Source organism: Scyliorhinus canicula, chromosome 3 (assembly GCF_902713615.1).
Source record: "Scyliorhinus canicula chromosome 3, sScyCan1.1, whole genome shotgun sequence".
Lineage (NCBI taxonomy): Eukaryota > Metazoa > Chordata > Chondrichthyes > Carcharhiniformes > Scyliorhinidae > Scyliorhinus > Scyliorhinus canicula.
The window spans coordinates 110,050,998-110,074,982 of NC_052148.1; the positions used below are offsets into that span (position 1 = coordinate 110,050,998).

The 23,985-nt window shown below is 45.3% G+C and overlaps 1 protein-coding gene across 8 annotated transcripts in view; it reads right to left on the bottom strand.

Annotated features, from left to right (window-relative positions):
- The window catches only part of pcm1 (pericentriolar material 1), a 263,929-nt gene that overhangs the window by 91,399 nt on the left and 148,545 nt on the right, over positions 1–23,985 (bottom strand). For all 8 annotated transcript variants that reach the window (XM_038791084.1, XM_038791089.1, XM_038791083.1 and 5 more), the window contains 3 exons: positions 21,938–22,083; positions 11,833–12,020; positions 10,617–10,794 (listed from right to left, as the gene is read on the bottom strand). In XM_038791084.1, coding sequence (XP_038647012.1) covers positions 10,617–10,794; positions 11,833–12,020; positions 21,938–22,083 — 512 coding nt within the window. The remainder of the gene's footprint in view (positions 1–10,616; positions 10,795–11,832; positions 12,021–21,937; positions 22,084–23,985) is intronic.

A 23,985-nucleotide genomic window follows, 5' to 3' on the forward strand; every position in this document is an offset into this window, starting at 1 on the left:
TGCAAACTCCACACAGACAGTGACCTAAGCTGGAAATCGAACCTGGGACACTGGAGCTGTGAAGCAACTGTGCTAACCAATGTGCTACCGTGCCACCCGTGCCAACGCGAGACTTTACCACCCTCCCAGGGCGTGCATTCCAGACTGTCACGACTCTGGGTAAAAAGGTTTTTCTGTAAATTCCCTCTAAACCTCCCACCCCTTTGAACTTGTGTCCCTTCATAACAGATTCTTCAACTAAGGGGAACAGCTGCTCCCTATTGACCCTGTCCATGCCCCTTAAACTTGTACGCTTCAATCAGGTCACCCCTCAGTCACCTCTGCTCCAGAGAAAACAACCCAAGCCTATCAAACCTCTCTTTATAACTTAAATGTTCCATCCCAGACAACATTCTGGTGAATCCTCTCTGCACCCCCTCCAGTGCAATTACATCCTTCCTATAATGTGGCAACCAGATTTGCACAGTACTCCAGCTGTGGCCTCACCAAAATTCTATACAGCTCCATCATGACCTCCCTGCTTTTGGAATTTATGCCCCGATTGATAAAAGTGAGTGTACCATATGCCATTTTCACCACCCTATTAACCTGCCCTTCTGCCTTCAGAGATCAATGGACAAACATGTCAATGTCCCCTTGTTCTTCTGAACTTCCCAGTGTAAGACCTTTCATAGTCTACTTCTTTGTCAAATTACTCCTTCCAAAGTGCATTACCTCTCACTTTTCAGGGTAAAATTCCATCTGCTACTTACCCACCCATCTGACCATCACATCTATATCTTCCTGTAACCCAAGACATTCAACCTCACTGTTAACCACCCGGCCAATCTTTGTGTCATCCACAAACTTACTGATCCTACCCCCCACATTGTCACCTGTGTCATTCATGTAAATAACAAACAATAAGGGGCCCAGCACGGATCCCTGTGGTACACCACTTCCAGACACTAAAGCAGCTGCCTATCATCACCCTGTCTCCGACCACTAAGCCAATTATGAATCCACCTGATCAAATCACCCTCTATACCATATGCATTTTCCTTCTAAGTCTCATCAAACGATTTGCTGGAATCCATGTAAAGTACATCAACTGCACTACCCTCAACTACACATTTAGTTACATGCTCAAAAAATTCAAATTTGTTGAGCATGACCTCCCTCTGACAAAGCCTAGCTGACCATCCCTGATAAAACTTTGCCTCTCCAAGTGGAGATGGATTTTCTCCTTCTGAATCTTGTCCAGTAGTTTCCCAACAACTGACGTGAGACTCACTGGTTCTGTATTTCCCTGGCTTGCCTCTACAACCTTTCTTAATACATTAGCTGTTCCCCAGTCCGCTGGCACTCCCCCTTGGCCAGAGAGGAATTAAAAATTTGGGTCAGAGCCCCGGCAATCGCCTCCTTCGCCTTCCACAGCAGCCAGGTACGCAACCTTTAGACGCCTAAAATTTGCCCTTTGCCAGTCTGGAATCTTAATCGTGACTGATTTTTAAATCCTTTTCCAACCTAATATTGAATTCTATTATATTATAATCACTACTTCCCAACGGCTCCTCCACTCTGACATTCTCCACCTGCCCTGCCTTATTTCCTTGGGCAAGATCCAGCATAGCTTGCTCCCTGGTAGGACTGGAAATGCACTGTTCCTAGATCATCTGGACTCGAAACGTTAGCTCTTTTCTCTCCCTACAGATGCTGCCAGACTTGCTGAGATTTTCCTGCATCTTCACTTTTGGTTTCAGATTCCAGCATCCAGAGTAATTTGCTTTTATTCTGTTCCAGAAAGTTCTCCTCCACCACTGCAGGAATTTCTCACCTTCCGTGGCCCACACTCCACGCTTTTCCCAGTCTACCTTAGAGCAATTGAAACCCCCAACTATCACAACCCTACTTGCCCTGCAGGTTTCCATAATCTGCCTACAAATGCTCTCTTCCACTTACTCCCCACTATTTGGTAGTCTATAATATCAATCAAGGTCATCACTCCCTTCCTGTTTCTCACCTCCAACCAGACTGATTCTAATTCAGGAACTGCATCTCGTTCAAGGGCTATGATACTATCTTTGATCAAGACTGCTGCACCTCATACCATTTTACCCACCCTGTTCCTACTAAAAAGCTTGTAACCAGGGATGTTAAGCATCCAGTCCTGTTCTGGCTTGAGCCTCGTTTCTGACAATGCTACAATGTTACATGCCCCGAGAGCAATTTCTGCTTCCAGTTCCCCAATTTTGTTCATTATATTTTTTCATGACTTTTGGGAGGCGACCATTTCTTTATTCACTGTCAACACTCAAGCCTCCTCTCACTTCCTTTTCCCTATTCCCCATCTTCTCTTTTGCCCTCACTGGTATTTCTAAAACTAGGCCCATTAGTCACCAACTCCCCCTCTCCGCTGTATAAGTTTAAATCCACCACCAATACACTATTTATTATCCTCCCGAAGTCCCACGGTGCTCCCCTCTTCCATCCCCGTGAGCAACAGAACCCTTACCAACAATGAGGCTGTGAAAGACCAAAATTCTCCGATAACTCCTTCGGGCGAACAGCACCTTCAGAAATAAGCCCTCCATGCCTTCCACCCCCTTGTCCACCCAGCATCCAATTTTGCCGGCTCAAACATGTGGTTATCACAAATCAGTGCCGATTTAGACATCCTAACAAATTTAAAATGCTGCAGGAATTGGTGCCATATTTTCAATGTAGCGACCACCACCGGGTTATAGTCCCCTGGAGATAACAAAAGGAAATTCGGCATATCCACATTAACTCTTACCAACTTTTACAGATGCACCATAGAAAGCATCCCATCTGGCTGCAACTGCTCGGTCCAAGAATGCAAGAAACTTCAGAGAGTCATGAACACAGCCCAGTTCATCACAAGAACCTGCCGCCCATCCATTGACTCCATCTACACCTCCCGCTGCCTGGGGAAAGCGGGCAGCATAATCAAAGACCTTCCCACCCAGCTTACTCACTCTTCCAACTTCTTTCATCGGGGAGGAGATGCAAAAGTTTGAGAACACGCACAAACAAACTCAAAAACAGTTTCTTCCCCGCTGTTACCAGATTCCTAAACGACCCTCTTATGGACTGACCTCATTAACAATACACCCCTGTATGCTTCACCCGATGCCAGTGTTAAGTAGTTACATTGTATACCTTGTGTTGCCCTATTATGGATTTTCTTTTCTTTTCATGTACTTAATGATCTGTTGAGCTGCTCGCAGAAAAATACTTTTCACTGTACCTCGGCACACATAACAATAAACAAATCCAATCCAATAGCAGCGCCTTGGCTTTACCTTCTTTATCAGTCTCCCATGTGGGACCATGCCAAAAGCCTTACTGAAGTCGATGTGGACCACACCAACTGCACTACTCTCAACTACACACCTGTTTTTCCTGGAGGTGGTGGATAGATGTGGGTGATGTTCAACAGGGCTGGCAAACTACTCCCCATGTTTTTGCCTTGCCTGAAATTGGTGGACCTTTGGGAGTCTTTTGTGGGGACTGTCAGAGATTTTAGGGGTAAAGATGGCTCAGAGCCCATGGGTGACGATATTTGGGGTTTCGGAGGGCCTTTGTCTCCCTGATAGCCTGGAGGAGGTTCGTTAGAGTGGCGGGCTGCGGAGCTGCCCAAGGCAGGGGGTTGGGTAAGTGACCTGGCGAAATTCCTGCATTTGGAGAAATAAAGTTTGCAGAGTGTCAGAGGAGGAACTCCACTTGAGGTGGAAGCTCTTCATCTTCTTCTTTAAGGACTACTAAACGCAAGCAGAGGGAATTGTTGTGTTTGTCAATGTTTTCTCTTTTCAGGAGAGGCAGTGGTGTTGTCACTGGACTAATAATCCAGAGACCCAGGGTAATGCTCTGGGGACCCGAGTTCAAATCTCACCAGGGCAGATGTGAAATTTGAATTCAATAAAAAATTGAATTAAAAAATCTAATGACGACCTTGAAACCATTTTCAATTGTCATAAAAACCCATCTGGTTTGCTAGTGTCCTTCGGGGAAGCAAATCTGTCATCCTTACTTGGTCTGGCCTACATGTGACTCCAGACCCTTGGTTGACTCTTATATGCCCTCAGGGATGGGCACTAAATGCTGGCCCAGCCAGTGATACTCATATCCCATGAACAAATGTTTTTAAAAACTACAGATCTTGGCTGAATGCATCCATCCCAAATCCTAGTGCGATTTCATAAATGGAAGATCTGCAACTGATAGTATCTTCTCAGTCTGGCAACTGCAAGAAAAATGCCATCAACAAAGGAGACCACCACATACTGCCTTCGTCGATCTCACCAATGCATTTGACCATGTGAGCAGAGGTGGCCTATTTAAGCCACTGGAGAAAATTGGCTGCCCGCCAAAGCTGCTCAATGCAATCTCTTCTTTCCATAACAAGATTACAAGTATGGTTAGCTATTATGGGGAAACATCAGAACCCTTTGAGAACCACAGTGGGGACAGCACAGTAGCACAGTGGTTAGCACAGTTGCTTCACAGCTCTGAACTCCCAGGTTCGTTTCCCGGCATGGGTCACTGTCTGTGGGGAGTCTGCACGTTCTCCCAGTGTCTATCTGGGTTTCCTCCCATGGTCCAAAGATGTGCAGGTTACGTGGATCGGCCATGATAAATTGCCCTTAGTGTCTAAAAAGGTTAGTTGGGGTTACTGGTTACGGGGATAGGGTGGAGGCGTGAGCTTAAGAATGGTGCTCTTTCTTTGAGCCGGCGCAGAGTCAATGGGCCAAATGGCCTCCTTCTACACTGTAAATTCTATGATTCTATGAAACAGGGTGGTGTTCTGGCACCGACATTCATCAACATATTCTTCTCCCCATGGAGTTGGTCTACACTGATGATGCCACACTAAGATTCCAAACTGAGGAACACCGATAGGGATAAATGGACAGACTCTCTCGTGCCTATAAACAGTTATGTTTTGACAATCAGCATCAGGAAGACAAATGTCATGGTCCAGGATACTGCTATACTGCCATCTGTCAGCATTGACAGCGCTGGAGGCTGTGAATAGCTTCACATACTATACTTAACAATTACCAGCAATTTGCTAATTGAAGCTGAAATCTACACAAGCATTGCAAAAGCTGCAGCTGCAATGTCCAAGCTGCATAAGAGAGTGTGGAATAGCAACCTGTCAGCGAACACCAAATTGTGAGCTTACCAACAGTGTATCCTCAGTGCATTCCAGAATTAAATAAGCAGAAGTAAACACTAAAGAGGCTTCTTGTCTCTGTTGTATCCTTGGCATCAGTTGGCAGGGTAAGGTAACCAAAGGTCCTAAAGCATGCTAATTCCATCAACTACACTCATTGCAAAGTCTTTATGCTGGCTCGGCAACAATCACTGATCAATGCAGCTGCATGCCAAAAGATCTTCTGTAAGTCAAATTGACCACTGAATCGTAACCTCCTCGGTGGTCATATATTTGCTGTAAGGAAGCCTGCAAGTGAGCTATGAAGTTGGTGGACACAGTCATCTACAATTGGAAGACAGTCCAATTAGTTTCTTCTGTAAACTTTCAAGGGTAGTCGAAAAAAAAATAAGGCAATCCTCTCTGGATACTTCTATTACCAATGTATCAATAATGCTTTTGTGGACTTCCGGTTGCGGCGAAGCGGAGCTAAGCCACACGTTCGGTAGCTCCCGCTATTTTTGGACTTTCGGGCTCTTTTTAGGGCCCGCAGCGGTGCTGGTTGGACTTTTCCACCGGTGGGAACACATCCACTGTGCTCATCTGCCAGTGGATGGACTGTACCAGGAGCGGGGCGGTCAAGAAATTGCCTTTGGAGCAGAGAAAGGTGCGAAGCAGGAAAAACAAGATGGTGGCGGGCGGGGAACCGGCAGCGTGGCAGCAGTGATACTCTGCCCCACCACTCTCAGGATTAGCGCCCTGCTGAGAACAAAATGTCAATCCAGGAATAAGCCTGGGGGTATAGGGGGAGTCACAGATGCAGGAGGGAACTTGGTGCAGGGTGGCAGGGACATTAATGGGGTGTTCAAATCCTTTTACGAGGGGCTGTACTGGGCGGTGCCCCCTCGGGAAGTGGGCAGGATGGACCGCTTTCTGGATAAACTGGAGTTCCCAAGAATAGAAGATGAGCAGGTGGAGGTTCTGAGGGCCTAAATCGAGTTGGAGGAGCTGATGGGAGGCGCTGGGAAGCATGCAGACAGGGAAAGCACCGGGACCTGACGGGTTCCCGGTGGAGTTTTACAAGAAGTTTTCAGATCTGCTGGGCCTGCTGCTTGTGAGGACCCTGAATGAGGCGAGGGAAGGGGGGGCTCTGCCCCCGACGATGTCTAGAGCAATAATTTCACTGATCCTGAAGCGGGATAAGGACTCCCTCCAGTGTGGGTCTTACAGGCCAATTTCGCTCCTCAACGTAGATGCAAAGTTGTTGGCGAAGGTACTGTCCAGAAGGGTGGAAGATGTGGTCCCGATGGTTATCCATGAGGACCAAACGGGGTTTGTGAAGGGGAGGCAGCTGAATGTCAATGTACGGCATCTTCTTAATGTTATGATGATGGTGTCGGCGGCTGGGGAGGCAGAAATAGTAGCATCAATGGATGCGGAGAAAGCTTTTGACAGGGTGGAGTAGAGCTACCTGTGGGAAGTGCTGAGGAGGTTCGGGTTTGGTGAGGGATTCATCAGCTGGGTGAGGTTGCTGTACAGCTCCCCGGTGGCGAGCGTGGTGACGAATGGGAGGAGGTCGGAGGACTTTCAGCTTTCCCGGGGCACGAGGCAGGGGTGCCCCTCGTCTCCCCTGCTCTTCGCGTCAGCGATTGCACCCTTGGCCATGGCGCTGAGGGATTCAAAGAACTGGAGGGGGAGCGCCGGTTGTCATTGTACGCAGATGATTTACTGTTGTACATCGCGGATCCGGCGGGGAGGATACCAGAGGTGTTGAAGATACTTGGGGAGTTTGGGGACTTTTCGGGCTACAAGCTCAACGTGGGGAAAAGTGAGCTGTTTGTGCTGCACCTGGGGGACCAGGAGAGGGAGATAGGAGAGCTCCCGCTGAAGAGGGCGGAGAGGAGCTTTAGATATCTTGGGGTCCGGGTAGCTTGGAGCTGCCCCCCCCCCCCCCCCCCCCCGCCGGTGGAACAGATGGAGGAGGAGTTCAGGAGGTGGGCCCGGTGGAACAGATGGAGGAGGGGTTCAGGAGGTGGGACGCGCTGCCACTCTCTTTGGCGGGCAGGGTCCAGTGGGTTAAGATGACGATGCTCCTGAGGTTTTTGTTTCTTTTCCAATGCCTCCCCATATTGATTCCGAAACCCTTTTTCAAGAGGGTGAATAAGAGTATTCTGGGGTTCGTGTGGGCAAGGAAGACCCCGAGAGTGAGGAGGGTATTCCTGGAGCGAAGAAGGGAGGCAGGCGGTTTGGCGCTGCCCAACCTGTGTGGGTATTACTGGGCCGCGAATGTGGCAATGATTCGCAGGTGGGTGATGGAGGGGGAGGGTGCCGCATGGAAGAGGCCGGAGGTGGCATCCAGTGTGGGTACGAGTTTGGGGGCAAGATATTCCACGAGTCCGGTGGTGGTGGCATCCCTCAAAATTTGGGGGCAGTGGAAGCGGCACAGGGGGGAAGTGAAGGCCTCAGTGTGGGCCCCGATACGGGGCAATCACCGGTTTGCACCAGGGAGAATGGATGGTGGGTTTTTGAGTTGGCATAGGGCAGGCATCAGGCGGATGGGGGACCTTTTCCTCGACGGGAAGTTTGCGACTTTAGAGGAGTTGGAGGGGAAGTGGGGCCTCCCCCTGGGAATGCTTTCAGGTATATGCAGATTAGGGAGTTTGTTAAGCGGCAGGTGGCGGAGATCCCGCTGCTGCCGCCCAGGGGGGTGCAGGATAGGGTGCTCTCGGGGACGTGGGTCGGTGAGGGGAGGATCTCGGCGATTTATCAGATGATGCAGGAAGAGGAGGAGGCCTCGGTGGAGGAACTGAAAGCGAAGTGCGAGGAGGAGCTAGGGGAAGAGATTGACGATGGGACGTGAGCAGATGCCCTGGGGAGGGTGAACTCGTCCTCTTCTTGAGCACAGCTCAGCTTAATTCAGCTGAAGGTGCTGCGTAGGGCGCACATGACTGGGACCAGGATGAGCCGGTTCTTTTGGGGGGGGGGGGGGGGGGAGAAGAGAGACAGGTGCGGGAGGTGTTCGGGTGGCCCGGTGAACCACATCCACATGTTTTGAGCATGTCCGGCGTTGGAGGGGTTTTGGAAGGGGGTGGTGGGGACTTTGTCCAGGGTGGTCGGTTCCAGGGTGGAGCCGGGCTGGGAGCTCGCGATCTTTGGGGTAGCATCGGAGCCGGGAGTGCAGGAGGCGAGAGAGGCCGGTACCCTGGCCTTTGCGTCTCTAGTAGCCTGGTGTAGGATTCTCTTACAGTGGAGGGGCGCGAAGCCCCCGAGCCCAGAGGCCTGGATCAATGACGTGGCCGGGTTCATCAGGCTGGAAAAGGTTAAGTTTGCCCTGAGGGGGTCGGTACAAGGGTTCTTCCGGCGGTGGCAGCCTTTTCTCGATTTCCTGGCGGAGGGGTAGAGGGTGGTCAGTTTCAGCAGCAACCAGGGGGCGTGGGTTCGGGGGTTGTTAAGGGGGTTTGTCTTTGCACGGTGTGTTTGCTATTTTCTTCTTTCTTGTATTGTTATTAGTTATTAATTTATTGCTTTGTATTGGGGTATTTCATTTTCTGTTTAGTTTTACACCTTGTTTACTTTAACTGTTGGGGGAAAAATTTTTGTTGAAAAATTTGAATAAAAATTATTATTTTTAAAAAATAATGCGTTTGTTCAATTTGTCACAAATTTCTAATCAATTTGCTGGAGATAACTAGCAGTTCACAATGCAGACATGAAGCAGAAATCATTCTAGAAGTTAAGTGTACACTAGGGTCCTGGGCTTGAAAACAGCAGATTTTGCCATAAAAGGGCTGCAGGCATAGAAGACTTTGACTGCTTTTCACATTCATCTCTGAAATTCATTTCAAACTCTGATGGTGCTGAGAATCTTCAAACAAGTCTGCTAAAACTCTGTGACAATAGCTACCAATTTCCAAGAAGCAACATCCTAAAATACATGGCTTATCCCAGGCATAAAATACTGCCTGCTGGCAAGAATCTTGCAAGATTAATTTGTTGATTCATTTAGGAGAGGACAGGTTGGATTAACATCGTGATTGAACTGTAACTGCTTAACAAAAGTTTGTATAACTTCCACTTTATACTCAGCCTACTTTGGGAACTCACTCTGACCAGCAGCCATAGCTCACAGGTTTGTTCCAAGGTCTGAATGAGCCCTGGATGAAAAGTTCTGTTCCGGCATTTCTAGCAAGTACATTGCAAATTGTCTTGGGTTTGTTTGATAAAACTCCTGTGAAGCATTGTGGGACATTTTGCTAAATTATAGACACTATATAAATACAAAATTGTTACCAATCTCCTACGAATGGGTTTGCTGGCTTAGATATAAAAATAATGGGCGCAGACTCTTGCAAAATAGACTTCCAGCCGTTGAAGAAAACTAAGGGGATATTTCCCTCTTCACTATTTTTTACAACAAAGAGCAAACAGAGGTACGCAGTAAGAAACAACATATCCATGCCTCTACACTTCTCAAAACAACATTAGAAACATATTGTTAATATGCCAACAAATATTTATAGATCGGGGGTGCCAATCTTACTCCCGTGGGCCGCATCCGGACTGCGGCATATCCAATCCGACCAACGAGACTATGGAAAGGAAATATATTCCTGTTGATTTTTTTTGTATAAAGTTCACTGGCGTCAGTAATTAATTACAGTCCGCATGCATAAAGCCTCTTGAAGTACCCTTTCAGACACTTGTAGTTAATTTTTCATCCTGAGGATGTAGTTAGCGCCTCTGTTGCTGAAGCAGGGCAACATTATACAGCACACTCTATTGTGCGGGATTTCAATTTATCGCAAATTGCACAGAACAAACCGAACTAGCTAGTATTCCTGCACTAGATGGATTTTTCCGTCTCTCATCTACATTGATATGGACTGAATTGGTGAGATCATGGCACTATCGAAAAGAAGAAAGATTGACAAAGAGTGTCAAGTTTTTCAAGAGAAGTGGAAAAAATAATAATCTTTATTAGTGTCACAATTAAGCTTACATTGACACTGCAAATGAAGTTACTGTGAAAATGCCCTAGTCGCCACACTCCGGTGCCTGTTCGGGTACACAGAGAATTCAGATTGTCCAATTCACCTAACATGCACATCTTTCAGGACTTGTAGGAGGAAACGGGAGCACCTGGAGGAAACCCATGCAGACACAGGGAGAGCATGCAGACTCCGCACAGTGACCCAAGCCAGGGATTGAACCGGGTTCCTGGTGCTGTGAAGCAATAGTGCTAACCACTGTACTACTGTGCTGTCTATATATTACATGGGACACACTTTTCGCCAGTGTTCAGACCTCTGTCCTCTATTCCGACCCGCCATATCAAAGAGTTTGATACCGCTGTTCTTGATTAAATAACTCAGCTAGCAAATTATAAAGGAAACAAAAGCATTTTTATTAAGTGAAAGCAGCAAGACCCACTATTACAAGCTGAAAGCACTGTACATACCACTTGTTCTCTCTGCATTTTGGAGAATTACTTTCAAATGGCTTTGGGAAGGCCAAATATTCGGTTTTTCCAGAAATGCTGTGCTCGGTTACAAGTGGTTGTTGCTCATTGCTTTGAACACTGACATTTTGAGACAGGTCACTAAACCCAGGAGGGAATATTGGATTAAGGTTAAAACCTAGATTTGAAAAAGATAAATTGATTATTAACAAGTGAACTACGTATGCTGCATCTGAATAAATAGTAGAAATATAATAGCTGTTAACTGCCAAGCACGTTTTGTCGACTCAACGTTATCATTTAGATCATAAACAAAATTACACAACTACAATTTTTTTTAAAGTGTTTATTTAGTTCAGTAGCACTGAATTTAGCAAATTATTTCTGACAGAATGACCACCCAATTCTATCTAATCCAAATTTAAGCCTCTTGCACGGTCGCATATTGGTTATGGAAAAAGTAGCCAGAGCAAAAAGGTGAGGAAATAATAAAGATGGTGATGATTAGGGTAGACTGTTTGGCTAATACAATCACATTTTTTGAGTAATACATAAAACAAAATTATTTACATTGACCCAAAATGTCTCAGGCATGGAATCTTTTTGAACTGCTGCAAAGTCACAGCAGCCAATTGTCACTTTTTCACTGCATCCTCCTCTAAGAACAAGATGAAAAGATCTCAAGCCAACAGTCTCTCAAGTCATGGGTCTACGCAATCAGTTATGAGATGGCACAAAAAATGTGCTTTACTTGGGAAATGGATTTCTAGATCGTTCTGCAATACTACACCTAGCATCTAAATTATTAACTGACTAAATTCACTCTGAAACAGTGTACTTCAGCCAATTTTAGGCAATCAAACTAGGCCTTCTTGGCATAAGCAAGCTGTTAATAATTTGCAACGTTGGCTGTCTGAAGTTATACAAGCTAAAATATTAGAAACCCTATTTCATTCAAATAGTTCAGTAAAATTAAATTTGAGTGCAATGTTCAAGATGAAGAGAACATGATTTTTGTTGCAATGTGCAAAACCCTCCAAAATGCAAATGATGGCAGTAAACAACTGAATATGAAAACAACTTTAGGAAAATAATCAAACTGTTATAAAAATACTCAAAAGAATTTGAGGTGATTACTGAAAGCTCATGTTCTGCATCATAAAATCTGGAATTGTGTCAATACAAGGACAGTATTTTTAGAAATAGTAGTACTTACCATGAAGAAAAGGAGACAAATTTGGAAGGCGTGACATGCTTAATGGATTTAAAGATGGCGTCGCAAAGCTAAATGGAGGGAAGACATAATTGCTGGGGGAAGGAGGTGGTACACTGCTATCTCTATGATTTTCTGTCTTTTTGTCTTGCTGCTGTTGATGGAGAAGGTCATTCAGCATCTGCTTCAGCCTACAAAGATAGAGGAGTAAGCAAATATTCAGTAGATGGTAACAAAAATTCAGGTTATATCATCTTTTCTCTTTAGGTTAACATCAGCTCAGACAAAGAAGCACTAAGAGATTAGGTTACATTATCATTACTCTTCGAAGTTCATTACCCAAGACAAGGAAGCGAAGAAAAACAAAGAAATATGCAAAAACACTTCAACTTTAGGCAACATTTTAAGTTGGATTTTGCAGTTGGCAGTAATTTCATGAGCTTTGGGAAGACGTGTTTTAAATACATTCATCCAATGTCAACCTTTGTGAATTTAGGGACACGACACAGCCATATTATGTGCTTGATGGAGGCGCTAAATTGATCAACAAATTTATTTGGTCTGAGGGAGCACGGATGCCAACCACAATCATCTTTCTGTGTTTAGTTATGATACCAGGGACTGGAGGTTTTTTTTCCTTAGATCCCCATTGACATTAGTTCTGCGGGGGCTCCCTGATGCCATATTGAGTCAAATGTTGCTTTGGCATCGAAGGAAACTCTCACCTCTCTCCTTTGGCTTCCATTATGTCGGTCAAGGCAGTAATGAGGTGTTCGAACCAAATGTTCCTAACAGAACACAAATTAAGTGGACAGCATGTTTATTTATGAATGGCTTGTGCCATCTATTACTGATGATTGCGAGGAGTCCCATAGGGTGAGAACTAGTTGGGTTAGATTTGTCCTGTCTTTTCTGGATTGCAGACCCCTAGACAGATTTTTACACAAAGGGTGGATACTGGCACAGTATCTAGTTCTGATGTGCAACCTTTCAGTACAGCAGCTAGGTTGTGGTTCAAGGCCTGATATTTTTTTAATGCTCGGCACACTTAATGGCTTATGGAGGACACTTAATTGCCTGATATCTCTGATGACATAGACCTCAAATGGCAGAGCAAAATCAATCAATATAATTTGTATTTATATTGCAGCTTTAATGTCGCAAAATTCCATAAGGCTCATGAGCATCATGAAACTGAGCTACACAAGGAGATGACCAAAAGCCTAGTCACAAAGGTAGGTTTTCAGGGGCATTTTAAAAGAGCAACACAGGGCTGAGAAATTCATGAAGGAAATTTCAGAGCATAGAACCTTGGCAGCTGAAGGTGAATGAAGTCATTCAAGTCAGGGATGCTCAAGAAACCAGACTCAGAGGGATGCAGGTAGATTAGAGGATTGTGGGGTTTGAGGCATTTGAAAACATGACAATTTGAAAGTTGAGGTACAATTCAAGCAAGATCAAATGTAGATGAACAAACACATTGGCGAAAAGTCAATAGAACTTGGGAGGGAGGTACAGCGTGGGCAATAGAGTTCTGAATGGCTGCAAGTTAATGGAGTTTATTTTGAAAATGTGACTTGTAAGTTGGATATGAGAGATGTGCATTTTTCTAAAAGCATTTGAAATGGTGCCACACAAGGGGCTATCAAATAAAATTGAGACTCAGGTTTATAGTAATATATTAATATGGACAAAGGATTTGTTAGAGAGTAGGAATAAACATGAATTTGTCAGGCTATAACTTGCAGAGTACCACAGGATCAATGTTTGGGCTTCAACCATGTCCAATCTATTCCAATGACTTTGATAAGGGAACTGAATATAGTGTATCAAAATTTGTTAACTATACAAAGTTAGATTGGAGAGCGAACAGAGGGGGATGCAAGGAGGGATATAGTCCAGTTGAGTGAGTGAGCAAGAACATTCAAGACACATTCATCTCATCTGCTAAGTGTGAAGTTATTCATACTGGCAAGAAAAATACAAGAGCAAAATATGTTTTGAATGGCGAGACTGGGTAATGAGCATCCACGGAGAACTGGATGTCCTTGAACCACAGAAAGTTGTGGTGCAGATACAGCAAACAATTGAGGCCACACCTGGAGTACTGTGAAATTTTGATCTGCTTACCCAAAGACAGACATATTTTCCCCAGAAAGAGTAAAACAAAGATTCACTAGGGCGGTTTCTGGGATGAGTTTATCATATGACGGTGTCCTATATTCCCTGAAGTTTAGAAGAATCAGACATAATTTAATTGAAACATGTAACATTTCTCCAGCGGATTGTCAGTAGATTCTGAGAAAATGTTTCCCCTGGCTTGAGGATTTAGCACATGATGTCATAGTCACAGAATAATGGGTTGGCCATTTAGCACAGGGATGAACTGAAAACATTTCACTTGAATGGTTGTGTATCTATGGATGCTCAGTCGTTGGGTATACTCAAGCAGGTGTCGATGGCTTTTTGGATAACAAGGGGATCAATAGATATGGTGGAATTGAAGTAGCTCAGTCATAAACCTTGTTGAATGGCAGAGCAAGTCAAAATGTTCAGACTTCTTGTATTATGGGGGTAGAATGTGGGAGGCCAGTCAGAGGTGCATTGGGATTGTCAGGTCTAGAGGTAATTAATGTCTGGAGACAGCCTTCACTATTTGATGAATTGAACTAAGTGTGAAATTAAACAAGCTCACAAAGGTGGAAATAGGTGCTTACAGTGAAAGAGCGCGAGGAGAGCGGCGGGGACACAGTGAAAGAGCGTGAGGAGAGCAGCGGGAACACAGTGAAAGAGAGGAGAGCGGCGGGGACACAGTGAAAGAGCGTGAGGAGAGCGGCGGGAACACAGTGAAAGAGAGGAGAGCGGCGGGGACACAGTGAAAGAGAGGAGAGCGGCGGGGACACAGTGAAAGAGAGGAGAGCGGCGGGGACACAGTGAAAGAACGCGAGGAGAGCGGCGGCGACACAGTGAAAGAGTGCAAGGAGAGCGGCGGGGACACAGTGAAAGAACGCGAGGAGAGCGGCGGCGACACAGTAAAAGAGTGCAAGGAGAGTGGCGGAGACACAGTGAAAGAACGCGAGGAGAGTGGCGGAGACACAGTTAAAGAGCGTGAGGAAAGCGGCGGGGAAACAGTGAGATAGCGCGAGGAGAGCAGCGGGGACACAGTGAAAGAGAGCAAGGAGAGTGGCTGGGGCAAAGTGAAAGAGAGCGAGGAGAGCGGCGGGGATACAGTGAGAGCGAGAAATGCGGCGGGGACACAGCTGCCGGAGAAGCGGCCTTCAGATCTTCGATGGGAGCAGTGGCCAGGGGTCGGTCGGGAAGCTAAGTTTACTTCTTTAAAAACTTACCTTTAAGAGTGACATCACAGCAAAGCAGTGACCTGATTGGCTGTTAAGTAATTAACATTAGCTGGGAGAAATTCAACTCTTCGTGTGTTGGTAAGTATTGTGATTGGTAAGTAAAATCTTTATTGCTTTCACTTATTCATTATTTGATATTATATTTGTAATCAGTTACAGTCAAGTGTAAAAATGGCAGGAGATCCCAGATCCGTGTTATGGTCCTCGTGCTCAACGTGGGAGTTCAGGGACGCGGCCGATGCCCCTGACTCCCTCATGTGCAGGAAGCGTGTCCAGCTGCAGCTCCTGTTAGATGTTATGACGGCTCTGGAGCTGCGGATGGACTCACTTTGGAGCATCCGCAATGCTGAGGAGGCCGTGGATAGCACGTTCAGTGAGTTGGTAACACCGCAGATTAGGATTGGTGAGGGAGACAAGGAATGGGTGACCAAAAGGCAGAGAAAGAGCAGGAAGGTAGTGCAGGTGTCCCCTGCGGTCATCTCACTCCAAAACAGGTATACCGTTTTGGATACTGTTGGGGGAGATGACTCACCAGGGGGGAGGCAGTAGTAGCCAGGCTCATGGCACTGTGGCTGGCTCTGCTGCGCAGAAGGGTGGGAAAAAGACTGGCAGGGCTATAGTCCTCGGGGATTCAATCGTAAGGGGAGTAGACAGGCGTTTCCGTGGTCGAAAATGAGACCCCCGAGTGGTATGTTGCCTCCCGGGTGCACGGGTCAGGGATGTCTCAGATTGGCTGCAGGACATACTGAAGGGGGGAGGGTGAACAGCCAGTTGTCGTGGTGCATATAGGCACCAACGATATAGGCAAAAAACAAGATGTGGTCCTATAATCAGAATTTATGGAGTTAGGAGAAAAGTTAAAAAGTAGGACCTCAAAGGTAGTAATCTCAGGATTGCTACCAGTGCCACGAAACAGTCCGAATAGAAATTCAAGAACAGTCAGAATGAATACGTGGCTTGAGAGATGGTGCAGGAGGGAGGGGTTCAGATTTTTTGGTCATTGGAACCAGTTCTGAGGGCGGTGGGACCATTACAAATCAGATGGTCTACACCTGGGCAGGACAGGAACCAATGTCTGAGGGGGTGCTTTTGCTAACACTGATGGGGAGGTTTTAAACTAATGTGGCAGGGGGATGGGAACCAGATTAGGAAGTTGGAGGTCAGTAAAGAAGCAGCAACTAAAGCCAGTAAGGTACGAAACAATAAACTCAATGTGACAAAGGGGGAGGGTAGACAGGGAAGAGATGATGAACGCAAATGGACAGATGGTCTGAGGTGCATTTGTTTTAATGCGAGAAGTGTAGCAGGGAAGGCAGATGAAATTAGGGCTTGGATTAGTACCTGGGAATATGATGTTATTGGTATTACTGAGACATGGTTGAGGGAAGGGCAAGACTGGCAACTAAATATCCCAGGGTAAAGATGCTTCAGGAGGGATAGAGAGGGAGGTAAAAGGGGTGGAGGAGTTGCATTACTGGTCAGAGATGATATCACAGCTGTGATTGAGGAGGGCACGACGGAGGATTCGAGCACTGAGGCAATATGGGTAGAACTAAGAAATAGGAAGGGTGCAGTAACATTGTTGGTACTTTACTACAGGCCTCCCAAAAGCAAGCGTGACATGGATATGCAGACAGATTATAGAAAAATGTAGGAGCAATAGGGTGTTCGTGATGGGAGATTTTAACTTCCCCAACATTGAATGGGACTCTTGTAGTGTTGGAGGCGTAGATAGAGCAGAATTTGAAAGGAGCATCCAGGAGAGTTTTTTTTAGAGCAGTATGTAAATAGTCCAACTCGGGAAGGGGCCATACTGGACCTGGTATTGGGGAATGATCCAGGCCAGGTGGTTGAAGTTTCAGTCGGTGATTACTTTGGGAATAGCGATCACAATTCCGTAAGTTTTAGAATACTCATGGACAAAGACGAGAGTGGTCCCAAAGGAAGAGTGCTAAATTGGGGAAAGGCCGAGTATAACAAAATTCGGCATGAGCTAGGGAATGTAGATTGGGAGCAGCTGTTTAAAGGTAAATCCACATTTGAAATGTGGGACTCTTTTAAGGAAAGGTTGATTAGAGTGCAGGACAGACATGTCCCTGTGAAAATGAGGGATAGAAATGGCAAGATTAGGGAACCATGGATGACAGGTAGAATTGTGAGACTAGCTAAGATGAAAAAGGAAGCATACATAAGATTTAGGCGACTTAAAACTGATGAAGCTTTGGAGGAATATCGGGAAAGTAGGACAAATCTCAAACGCAAAATAAAGAGGGCTAAAAGGGGTCATGAAATATCTTTGGCTAACAGGGTTAAAGAAAATCCCAAAGCCTTTTATTTGTATATAAGGAGCAAGAGGGTAACTAGAGATAGGATTGGCCCACTCAAAAGACAAAAGAGGGAATTTAAGCGTGGAGTCAGAGGAAATGGGTGAGATTCTTAATGAGTACTTTGCATCAGTTTTCATCAAGGAGAAGGACATGCCGGATGTTGAGGCTAGGGATGGATGTTTAAATACTCTCGGTCAAGTCGGCATAAGGAAGGGGGAAGTTTTGGGTATTCTAAAAGGCATTAAGGTGGACAAGTCCCCAGGTCCGGATGGGATCTATCCTAGGTTGCTGAGGGAAGCGAGGGACGAAATAGCTGGGGCCTTAACAGATATCTTTGCAGCATCCTTGAGCACGGGTGAGGTCCCGGAGGACTGGAGAATTGCTAATGTTGTCCCTTTGTTTAAGAAGGGTAGCAGGGATAATCCATGGAATTATAGACCTGTGAGCTTGACATCAGTGGTAGGCAAACGGTTGGAGCTTCATCAGTTTTAAGTCGCCTAGATTTTATGTATGCTTCCTTTTTCATCTTAGTTAGTCTCACAATTCCACCCGTCATCCATGGTTCCTTAATCTTGCCATTTCTATCCCTCATTTTCACAGGGACATTTCTGTTGGACTGAGGGATAGGATCTATTCACATTTGGAAGAAAATAGACTTATCAGTGATAGGCAGCATGGTTTTGTGCAGGGAAGGTCATGTCTTACAAACCTAATAGAATTCTTTGAGGAAGTGACAAAGTTAATTGATGAGGGAAGGGCTGTAGATGTCATATACATGGACTTCAGTAAGGCGTTTGATAAAGTTTCCCATGGCAGGTTGATGGAAAAAGTGAAGTCGTATGGGGTTCAGGGTGTACTAGCTAGATGGATAATGAACTGGCTGGGCAACAGGAGACAGAGAGAAGTGGTGGAAGGGAGTGTCTCAAAATGGAGAAAGGTGACTAGTGGTGTTCCACAGGGATCCGTGCTCGGACCACTGTTGTTTGTGATATACATAAATGATCTGGACGAAGGTATAGGTGGTCTGATTAGCAAGTTTGCAGATTATACAAGTTTGGTGGAGTTGCAGATAGCGAGGAGGACTGTGAGAGAATACAGCAAAACATAGATAGATTGGAGAGTTGGGCTGAGAAATGGCAGATGGAGTTAAATCCAGGCAAATGCGAGGTGATGCATTTTGGAAGATCTAATTCAAGAGCGGACTTTACGGTCAATGGAAGAGTCCTGGGGAAAATTGATGTACTGAGAGATCTGGGAGGTCCATTGTATCCTGAAGGTGGCAACGCAGGTCGATAGAGTGGTCAATAAGGCATACAGCATGCTTGCCTTCATTGGACGGGGTATTGAGTACAAGAGTCGGCAGGTCATGTTACAGTTGTATCGGACTTTGGTTCAGCCACATTTGGAATACTGCATGCAGTTCTGGTCGCCACGTTATCAGAAGGATGTGGATGCTTTAGAGAGGGTGCAGAGGAGGTTCACCAGGATGTTGCCTGGTATGGAGGGTGCTAGCTATGAAGAAAGTTTGAGTAGATTAGGATTGTTTTAGTTGGAAAGACGGAGGTTATGGGGGGACCTGATTGAGGTCTACAAAATTATGAGAGGTACGGATAGGGTGGATGGCAATAAGCTTTTTCCAAGAGTGGGGGTGTCAATTACAAGTGGTCACGATTTCAAGGTGAGAGGGGGAAAGTTTAAGGGAGATGTGCGTGGAGAGTTTTTTTACGCAGAGGGTGGTGGGTGCCTGGAAAGCTTTGCCAGCGGAGGTGGTAGAGGCAGGTACGATAGCATCATTTAAGATGCATCGAGACAGATATATGAACGGGCGGGGAACAGAGGGAAGTAGATCCTTGGAAAATAGGTGACAGGTTTAGATTAAGAATCTGGATTGGCGCAGGCTGGGAGGGCCGAAGGGCCTGTTCCTGTGCTGTGATTTTCTTTGTTCTTCTTTGTTCTTGTTCATTACCCTCTTGACTTGACTATTCCAATGCACTCCGTGCTGACCTCCCAGATTCAAAGGACAAGGAGATTGCTGGCTGGGCCTGCAGTTATTGCGCATCCCTAATTGTCCTGAACTGAACGAATTTCAGTGTGCATTTTAAGAGTTAACGATGTTCCTTTGGATCTGGAGTCACATAGGCCAGAATTGTAAGGAATTAAGATTTCCTTCCCTGAAGGGCATTATGAACCAGATGGGTTTTTACCATAACTGACAACAGTTTCAAGATCATTATTAAATTTTTAATTGCAACTTTTTATTGAATTCAAATTTCACCATCTGCCATGCTGGGTTTTGAACCCAGGTCCCCTGAATAGAACATGGAACATTACAGCGCAGTACAGGCCCTTCGGCCCTCGATGTTGCGCCAACCTATTGCCCTGGGTCTCTGGATTACTAGTCTAGTCTTGCGACAATACCACTACACCACCACTTACCCCACAGCAAAGCTGCCCAAGTCCTGACTTACTCTAAGTCCCATTTACCCATCACCCAAATGCTCACTGACTGACAGTGGCTCACAGTCAGGAAAAATCTTGATTTATAATTATTATTCTTGTCTTCAAATCCCTCCATTGCATCACCTCTCCCAACCTCTCATCTCCCCCAACCCCATAACCCAACCTCTCATCCTCCCCAGTCCCACAACCCAAGATATCACTGCTTTTGCAATTCTGGCCTCATCAGCATCGCTGATTTTAATCACTCCACCAATGTTGCAACATCTTGCATTGAGCTCTGCCTTCCCTATACCTCTCCACTTCATTTTATGCTCTTCAGTCTCTCCTTAGAACCAAACTCTTTGACAAATGCTTTGCCCACCTAAAACTTCCTGATGTGGCTTGGTGCCACATTTTGTTTGATTCCTGTAAAATGTCTTTTATTATGTTAAAGATACTTACAAATATAAGCAGTTATTAGTGTTATGCCTGGTCTTATTTTCTTTCACGCTACTAATGGCTGGGCCATTTCAGAGACAATTAAGAGTCAACCATGTAAATGTGATACTGAAGTCACGTGCAGGCCAGACCAGGCACGTGTCCTTGCCCGAAAGGTTGTGGTGAAACGTTGATTTTTTTTTTTTTTAAACTACAATTCGAGGACAGGGTGAATAAACTTGGCTTGTTCTCACTGGAACAAAGGAGGTTGAGCGGCGACCTGATAGAGGGCTACAAAATTATGAGGGGCATAGACAGAGTGGATAGTCAGAGACTTTTTCCCAGGCTAGAGGGGTCAATTACTTGGGGGCATAGGTTTAAGGTGCGAGGGGCAAGGTTTAAAGGAGATGTATGAGGCAAGTTTTTACACAGAGGGTAGTGGGTGCCTGGAACTCGCTGTCGGAGGTGGTGGTGGAAGCAGGGAGGATAGTGACGTTTAAGGGGCATCTTGACAAATACATGAATAGGATGGGAATAGAGGGATACGGACCCCGGAAGTGCAGAAGATTTTACTTTAGACGGGCAGCATGGTCGGCGCAGGCTTGGAGGGCCGAAGGGCCAATTCATGTGCTGTATATGTCTTTGTTCTTTGTTCAAAAGCTTATATGCTAGCCCACAATTGACCAGGACTCCCATCCTCTGGATTGCTAATGCATCATATTGGGGAGATGGTGGTGTAGGGGAATCCAGCAATCAAGCCTAATGCTCTGGGGACAAACACAAGTTGGTGGAATTTGAAGTCAATCAATAAATCTGGAATATAAAACCAAGTCTCAGTAATGGTCACCGTGAAACAACCAGCTGTTGTAAAAATCCACCTGATTCACTAAGGCCCTTTTGTGAAATAGTCTGGCCTACGTGCGACTCTAAACCCACGGCAATATGGTTGACTCTTAAATGTCCTGCGTAATGGCCGAGCAACCAATACAGATCAAGGGCAATTAGGGACAGGCAAAACATGCTGGCCTTGCCAGTGACACCCACATCCCATGAAAGAAAGACAAAAACTCTACTGCATGCTGCTATAATAATAATCTTTATTATTGTCACATGTAGGCTTACATTAACACTGCAATGAAGTTACTGTGAAAAGTACCTCGTCGCCACACTCTGGCGCCTGTTCGGGTACACAGAGGGAGAATTCAGAATGTCCAATTCACCTAACAGCACGTTTTTGGGACTTGTGGGAGGAAACCGGAGCACCCGGAGGAATCCCACGCAGACACAGGGAGACCGTGCAAACTCCGCACAGACAGTGCCCCAAGCCAGGAATCGAACCTGGGACCCTGACGTTGTGAAGCAACAGTGCTAACCACTGTGCTAGAGTAAGTCGCAACTGGAAGACCATTCACTAAAATCTATGGAGCAGCACAAGTTGGATTTATTGTACAACATTGCTTATTTTCCCATGTCTAAGATAAATTGACACTAATTTTTCTCTTAAGTACCAGCATCAAGTACTTGCAAATAACTTAAAAAACACACCTTTGCACATGGTTCTGTTGCCAAGCCAACTGTGTGTAACACTGATTTAACTGGTGCATAATGATATGCACCTGTGGTGATCCAACATTGCTGGGCATTACACTGTAAGGGCCAGTAAGGAATGTCTGCAGAAGATACGAAAGTGCCTGTGTAGAAATACAACATTTACTTACAGCTACACAAAATAGCACATAATCAAGCTTCAGCAAAACATATTTCATAAACAATCCACTGTAAATCAAACTATTGGATAAATATACACAACCGAACATCTTCAGTGCTAATTTTCAGGACAAAGGCTATATGTACAAAAGAAAACAGTAGAGATGAGAAGAAATGGTCCTGTTTTTACACATTTCCCTATAAGTGCATTTCTATTCAGTTTAAAACTCTGGTTCTTGATAGCCTCACAACAGTTTTGATAGCACATCAGAACAGGAATTTATTTGATATGAACAAATAATCTGCAACATGACTCATCTGAAATAAAGTTTGGAAGCTTCACATCAGTGTTGGATCATTCTACTGCAAGTTAATTTTTTCAGGACTGCATACATTTAGGGAAGCAGAGCACTGATTTTCCCAGCAAGATAGCAGAGGATCAAAACTCATTGTTGCCCATTCAAAACTCAATAAAAGATTACATTAAAGCACTAACATGCAAGTGTAGAAAGTAAGCTGGAATTTGCCTTCTATTAATTTGGTAGTCTTGACAACAAAATCCTTTAGAATCACAGTTTAGAGTATAGTCTTCCAACACAAGCAATCTAAAATACATCTCATTGGCTTCTTTCTGATTCAAATACGAATTCCAATTACACATTTTTCTGTCTCAACTATTTCCTGTGGTTGAGTGGTCCATGCTCCAATAACCTTCGACTTCTCTCCTCTTGATGACGATTTCAAATTGAAGACCCCAAGTTGCTAACTTGAATGAGACAAACTTTTAAAGCCCTTTGTTAAAAACCTCTTTGAAATTGCCACATTGTATTGGAATACAAATTGGTCCAGCTTCTCCACGTAACTTGTGTCTCTCATCCTGGTAGATTTGTGGTTGAAGTTCACTACCCTTTCTATCACTAAATACAATGAAACTGTGGCCTAACTGTTGCCTTGAGATGTTTCTGTTCTTGTACACTACAGTCCTCTTTATAGAACTCAATGGTGTTTACTTTTATGTCTTAACTGTTCAGTCTTTCAAGGAATTATATTTTTTCACCCCTCCACAATCTTCAGTGCTTCTCTGTAGAATTTATTTAATGCTCCCCCTCATAAAACATATTATTTAACACTATCCCACAACAAATGGCACATTATAGTCTGCCTATAATTGCCATATTTAATACTTCAGGTGTTGTCAGCAAATTTCAACTAAGCTCTTTGCAATTCTGAACTGTATGCAGTACTTTTTTCTCCCAAGAAGGCCACCTCAGCATTGGATGATTGAAGTGTTTCCTCTCTGCACACATTTGCCAATGACAAGATGCAAAGTGCTCAAATGACACATTCTTAATTAATCAACAGCAAAGCAGTTGCTTAAAAAAGCTGTGTACTTGGAGGTGTGCATGTTTCGGTTTTGGATCTCTTACTTGATCTTTGTTTGCGTTTTTTTCTTCCTGTTTATTCTGTCGGACAATTGTGTTGGGATTGTTTGTCATTGGAATATGCATGTAAAGGGAGGGGGGCGGTCAATAGGTGGGATACTTTTTGGCGGCAGGGGTGGCCACCAAGCTAGCTGGGCGGACGAGCTCACGGACGCGTAGTGGGGAGTGTGCATATTAGGTGTATTAAAGGGGTTCCGTTATATTGTGTTGTTACGGGAGGGGGGGGGGGGGGGGGGGGGGGGGGGGGGGGGGGATGTTCTGTTGACGAGGGACGGGCTTGTGCTAAGGGACAGAGAGGAGGTTGGGGCCTGGAGGTGGCCGGTGGAGCCACGGAGCACGGACTGGAGGGGCGCCCAAAAAAGGGGATGGCTGATCGGCCGGGGGGAGGTGAAATGAGCCCCCCAACTAGGCTGATCACATCTGAGGGGACTGAAGGCGGACGTG